At 43.8% G+C, this 5,652-nt stretch overlaps 1 protein-coding gene across 1 annotated transcript in view; it reads left to right on the top strand.

Moving 5' to 3' along the window:
* The first annotated feature begins 758 nt into the window (after positions 1-758).
* The window catches only part of MAP9 (microtubule associated protein 9), a 27,879-nt gene continuing 22,985 nt past the window's right edge, over positions 759-5,652 (top strand). The window contains exons 1-4 of the mRNA XM_019534340.1: positions 759-815; positions 3,491-3,587; positions 4,861-5,342; positions 5,475-5,491. Of these exons, the coding sequence (XP_019389885.1) occupies positions 759-815; positions 3,491-3,587; positions 4,861-5,342; positions 5,475-5,491 (653 nt within the window). The remainder of the gene's footprint in view (positions 816-3,490; positions 3,588-4,860; positions 5,343-5,474; positions 5,492-5,652) is intronic.

Here is a 5,652-nt window from a genome sequence, read left to right as displayed (position 1 = left end):
AGACTCTTGGCGGCTCCCGGGGAACTTTCAGTATCGGGGACTCCCTTCACTGATAATAACAATACTTCTTTTCACCATTTTCAGGTCCCCTTTCTGGCCTATTCCTGGGTGGCCACAAGTTCGCCCGTTTCTGCGTCTGGCCCTATGTTGTGTGAGTGTGTGTGTTTCAGGTTGGCAGTTTCCTAGTGCCATGGACTTGGGAGTATCAGCCTCTTGTGCACTAATGTATGGTCACATGTATGGTCTATGCACTATGTAGGTATGAAATATGCACTAACGTATGGTCACGTGTAGTCACTGCACTGGTCTGTTGCCCAGATGGAGATGGATTTAAATGGCATTGTGTGGCGGACACTACACAAGGCCATTTAAAGGGTGCACAGGGGTGCACTGTTTAAGTGCACCCCTGCCCAATGCACTGTGGGCAGGGCACTTTATGAGAGCCTTGTACAGGTTTCCCTCACTGCATGCTGTACACACTTCATGGAAAATGGTGCATGGCTCAAGTTCACATAAAGGAAACCCACTTTACAATGTAACAAATAGGGACATGTTCTGAGACCTCAATTGTACTGACCCCCAGAGCCATTTCTACCACTTTTAAAAGACAATTTTGGTACTCACCAACAGCAGATAGTACATACAAGCATAGGGCACTGTCATAATGGGGATGGCAACTACATAAACACGTCGCAGACAACGAGCGAAGAGCACAGATCCACAGAAGAGACTATATTTTGGTGTGTGTCACTTCCACAATGCACAGTACACAATGCAAAAAGCATCTGACTGCAGGCTTCCACCACACAGATCACGTAAGGGTGCATTTACCTTGCATATAACAAAGTTTTGGTATTAAAAGGGTCATTGCATAAGAACGAATTCGCACATGCAGAACCTGCGAAGGGAAACCTGTAATTAGCTTCCCACTGGCTAACTTTCAGGGGGAGGAGTTGAATCTTGCTGCTGCATGTACCCCTGATGGAGACATGGGGAGCATGTGTCCCCCAACCCCCCGATTTGTGTGCATGGCAAGGGCAGGCTGCCCACTATGGGTTTGGGACCAGGGGCTGTGCCAGCTTCTTGGACTGAGCCGGGGCTGGGCTTGGAGCGGGCAGGTGCTGGGTGGGCTCAGCTATACAGGGCAGATGGTGGCAGTGCTGGGAAGGGTGGATATGGGGAATTTTGGTGTGGCTATAGCCCTCCAACTCCTCTCTTAGCACTGCCCCTGCTCAGGGCACTCCACTCTGCTGCCTTTCCCTCAGGAGCCCTCCACTGAGGAGTGGGTAGGGGGCATGCAGCCAGTGCAGGGCTCCTGAGGGAAAAGCAGCTGAGTGGAGTGCCCTGAGCAGGGGCAGCACTGGGGGTTGAGGGCTATAGCCACCCCAAAATTCTTCATAGCTACTCTTCCCAGCACTGGCACCTCCCGCCCATGCCCTGTACACAAATCTGGGGGGGGCACATGCCCCCAATGCCTCCCCTGGGGGTATGCATAGCAATGGGGAGCTGTGCCCCCTCCCCACCCTGTTGTACCCCCTTATTACCCCATGTCCCCTGGATGAGCCTCCCATGGTTCCATCCCACTCCCAGACCAAAGGTCGCATTCACTGCCCTGGCTGGGCAGTCCCTGCCCCTGCCCCTACCCCTACCCCTACCCCTACCCCTTTCCTTACTGTGGTGGCCTTAATCTGCCTCCCTACCACTTTGCTCCCACAGGCCACTTCCCCCCCCACAGACTTACTGGCAAGGCACTACTCTCCCAGCTGCCCAGCTGCATTCCTGTAAATCTGCTATTGGATCAGTATCAGTCAATATAGCTGGTTAATAATCGGCTATCGGTACTGGGCAAGCAACTCTTTATTGGTGCACCGCTAGTTTTTATGTTATCCTTTAGCAGCTTCACTTACTTCCTTCAGTGACTTCCTTCCGTCCATCAGTGACTTTAGCAGCAGACTTCCTTTATTTCACTACCTAGCCCCTAGCCACAACTCCCACTCATTGCTTCTCTACCTCGTATTTCACTACCCAGTCCCATCATTAAACTCTTTGCCCTACCAGCCTGATGCTCCCACCCCCCCAACAACACATCTTTCCAAAATACTCCCCCACCTAGAGCAGGGGTAGAAGCTAGGGGTGTGCGAAATGGGCCATATTCAATTTGGATTTGGCCCAAATCGGGGACAGTGATTCAATTAGTTGATTCAGATCACTGTCCCTGTGACCGAATCAGAATCTGAAGATTCGATGCTGATTTGGAGATTCAGGGATTTGGGCACAGACACAGCATTAAACATTTTTTGTACATACCTTGAGGTACCAGGTGCGGCTCGTGAATGCTGAGATTGTAGGGCAGATGGAGCCTCCCACAGGAGCCCGGGAGCGCCCCCCCCCATGCTCGGTGGTGAACCGGGTAGTGGACTGGAACTACTTCTGGTCCATTTCCGGGTTTGTGCAACAGGGGCCACCCTGCACTTCCCCAGCAGACCTGGAAGTGGACCATAAGTGCTTCTTGTCCACTTCCAGGTCTGCAGCTGAGCGAGCTGGGGAGCCCCCCATAATGCTCCTGTGGGACGCTCCATCCGCCCACCATCTCAGCATTCACAAGCCACTTAGTACCTTGAGGAATGTAGAAAAAACATTTAAAGTTGTGTCTATATCCAAATTGTTAAATCTTGCCAAATCTCTCCAAATCAGTTTGGGGGGTTCTGATTTGATTCAGAGACATTAAAGGGTCTCCTGATTCAATTTGGATTTGGAGATTCACCCACCAAATTGGGCCGAATCTCTTCCAAATTGAATCAGCAACCGAAGTTTCACACAGCCCCAGTAGAAGCCTGTCCTGGCTCACAAGGCCTGTAGCAGCAACTCACAGCTGTAGATCCTAGTCAGACCCCTCTGCTCACTAGCTCTGTAGTGGCAAGTCAGGGTCAGGGACAGTTAGAGAAGGTTTTTAGCCTGAACATGTGACTACTCTAAACTCAAACTGACTTTAATAGCAATCAGTATTTGAGAAGCTTAGTGTAATATGTAACAAAGCCCTTACTGATGCAGAGATGACTGCTTGTATTTGCAGAGCTTGAAACATTAGTTCTGAGAAATGAATCTTCTCATTTATTTCAATAGATGCTAACTCAGCTGTTAGTGAGGTACTTCACCTGTTAATATTACTAATAATTTAATCATATGACATATTATGAAGATCTTTGTCATTGTTAAGGATGGATTTGAAAGCTATATTAACTTACATGCATAGGCTTTCAATAACACTGACACAGTTGCAAGTTGATTTAATGTTCTGAAAAGTGGTTAACCTATAAACATTTTGGTAAGTACTACACTAGACCATTTTTACTTATCTGTCAGGTCTCTCCTTAGTTGACTGGATTCATGTTTTTACTGTTTCAGAAGTTTTTTGGGTGGGAAATTAGTGTAGAACTTTAAGAGAGAGATCTTTACTTCTGAGCAAAAGTTATTTATTAAAATATTTCAGGATGAGCTACAAGAAGCAGTTTTTGCTCGTGCAGCAAGACAGCAAACAGCTGACTACTCAGATGACTTGGACACCGATGAAGATGGCATGTCAAGCAGCAAGGCAGATGACTTCAAATGTATTTTGTCTGTGTTCTCCACCTCTCTCCCTTCACTAAGGGAACATGATTGAATGTCCAGAGAGTCCACATTTTAATCACACTTTAAATTATGAACCTTAAAGAATCTCTGTGACATCAGTCAGAACAATGTTGTTGTTCACTCTCCATCAAAGTGTACAAGGATATCTTAAAGAGATGTTTCCTTTTTTCCCTAAGACAGCCTTAATAAATATCAACTAACAACCAGTATGAAGTTCTATCTGCTTACTGTAATATGAGAGAGGCAGAGATTTTTGTAGATGGCATCTCTTATTGGACCAACTGAGTGGTTGGGATAGACTTAGATGAGCTTTCAGGTATCACAGTACCCTTCCTCAGGAAGAGTATTCCTGAGGAAGCGTCCTGGGATACCCAACATCTCATCTAAGTTGAATGGATCATACAAAAATCCTTGACTCTTACAATTCCTGGACCATCATGGCTACAACATTATTCAAACACTACCAAAACAAGGGCAATATGTGTTCTGTATGTCACAATATACTTTTAAAGATTTCATCTACATGAAGTCTGTTTCAGTTGTTATTTACCACAGTTATCCCTTAAAAATTCTTTGGCCTGAATTGGCATTCCTTCATGCACATATTGCACAGCAGGACTCATCCTCTGTTCAACGTGTTACAGTGTTCTTTAGGATTTGAACCCTGAAAAAGCTCAGAGCCATTGTTAGTAATGGGGGTAAGGTTGAATAACAAGTTTTAATGAATGAAAACTATGTTTTGGGGAACTGCAAAACATAGGGGACAGGACCATGTCTTATTTGAAGAGTTTATAATTTAATTTTAGATATGACACAACTAGTGAGCGTAATTGGAGCGGATGTGGAATCACTAGGATTCCAGTAATAAGGTTCCATGGTTGCTCATTACTAGTAAGTTCACATCTTTGTTTATTTGTCACTTTTTTTGCTTGTAGTAGTGGATATGTGAGGTTTTGAGTAGTGTTTTGAATCTGGTGACAGGTGGTAATTTAATTATTAAAGACTGCAAGGATTATTTTGCATAAGGTCCAGAATGGAAAAGGCAGGATAATGACTGAGAGTGAAAAAAAGCAGGGTATAAAGCTTTACACTGTTCACTGTTGGAGTGATGGGGAAGACAGTAATATAAGCTAAGGTTGTGTAAATAATATATTCTTTTAAAAAATCCTATATTCTTATAAAACATGAAATACAAATTCAGTACAGAAGTTGATAATATACCATTTTCAGGTACCGTGGAAGAACTTCCTGAAAGTATATCAGCTGTTGAAAATTCACTTAAGAAGTCAGCTGATTTTGAGGTTTCTTTCTCAGATGAGGAGACCCCACAGAAAGTAAACCGTTTGAAAAAGGAAACTGCTGATGGCTTCTTTCCAACAACTGATGAAGAGAAACCTCAACAAGTGATTATTGTGGAAAGTCAAAATTTGAGTGATTACAAAGATGAAAATGTATATTTGCAAAGTCAGAACGTGGGTGATGATGATAGAGAAGATGATAAAAAGTTTTCAGTCGCTGAAGAAATTACTTATGATGGCAAAGAAGGTGACCATCAGAATGAGTTGCCTGTGGCTGAGCTGCAGAATAAAAGGGAATCAGTTATTCAAAAAGAAGAGGAAAGCAAACCGGTACCAAAACCAAGAGAGCACAGAGTAAAAAATGCATCATTTTCAGGTAAAAATCAAGCATGTGAGTACTATTGCCTCTATTTATAAATGCATATTGTCATATTTTAAAAGGAAAATAATGTTGAAGAATGATCTCATTTTTTCCAATGTTGGGTTTGATTTCAACATCCCTGATATTAAAAACTAATTTAAATTCACCTTTTAAATATTATACAGCTCCCTGAAACATGCAGGTAGGTATATTAACAATAGTGGGTAGCTTACAGCAGTGTTGAAGTTGCACAATACTCTGTCTGAATGAGAAAAAGTCATAGGATATTTGTGGCCCAAAAATCTTCCTGCATTCCCCAGTTTGCAGGTCAAAAGTGAACTTTATTTTGAAAATATAGATTTG

The sequence above is a fragment of the Crocodylus porosus genome, unplaced genomic scaffold (genome assembly GCF_001723895.1).
Source record: "Crocodylus porosus isolate Cpor-Errol unplaced genomic scaffold, CroPor_comp1, whole genome shotgun sequence".
NCBI classification, from domain to species: Eukaryota; Metazoa; Chordata; order Crocodylia; family Crocodylidae; genus Crocodylus; species Crocodylus porosus.
Note: the sequence above shows the minus strand (reverse complement) of the source record. Positions and strands in the feature narration are given on the sequence as shown.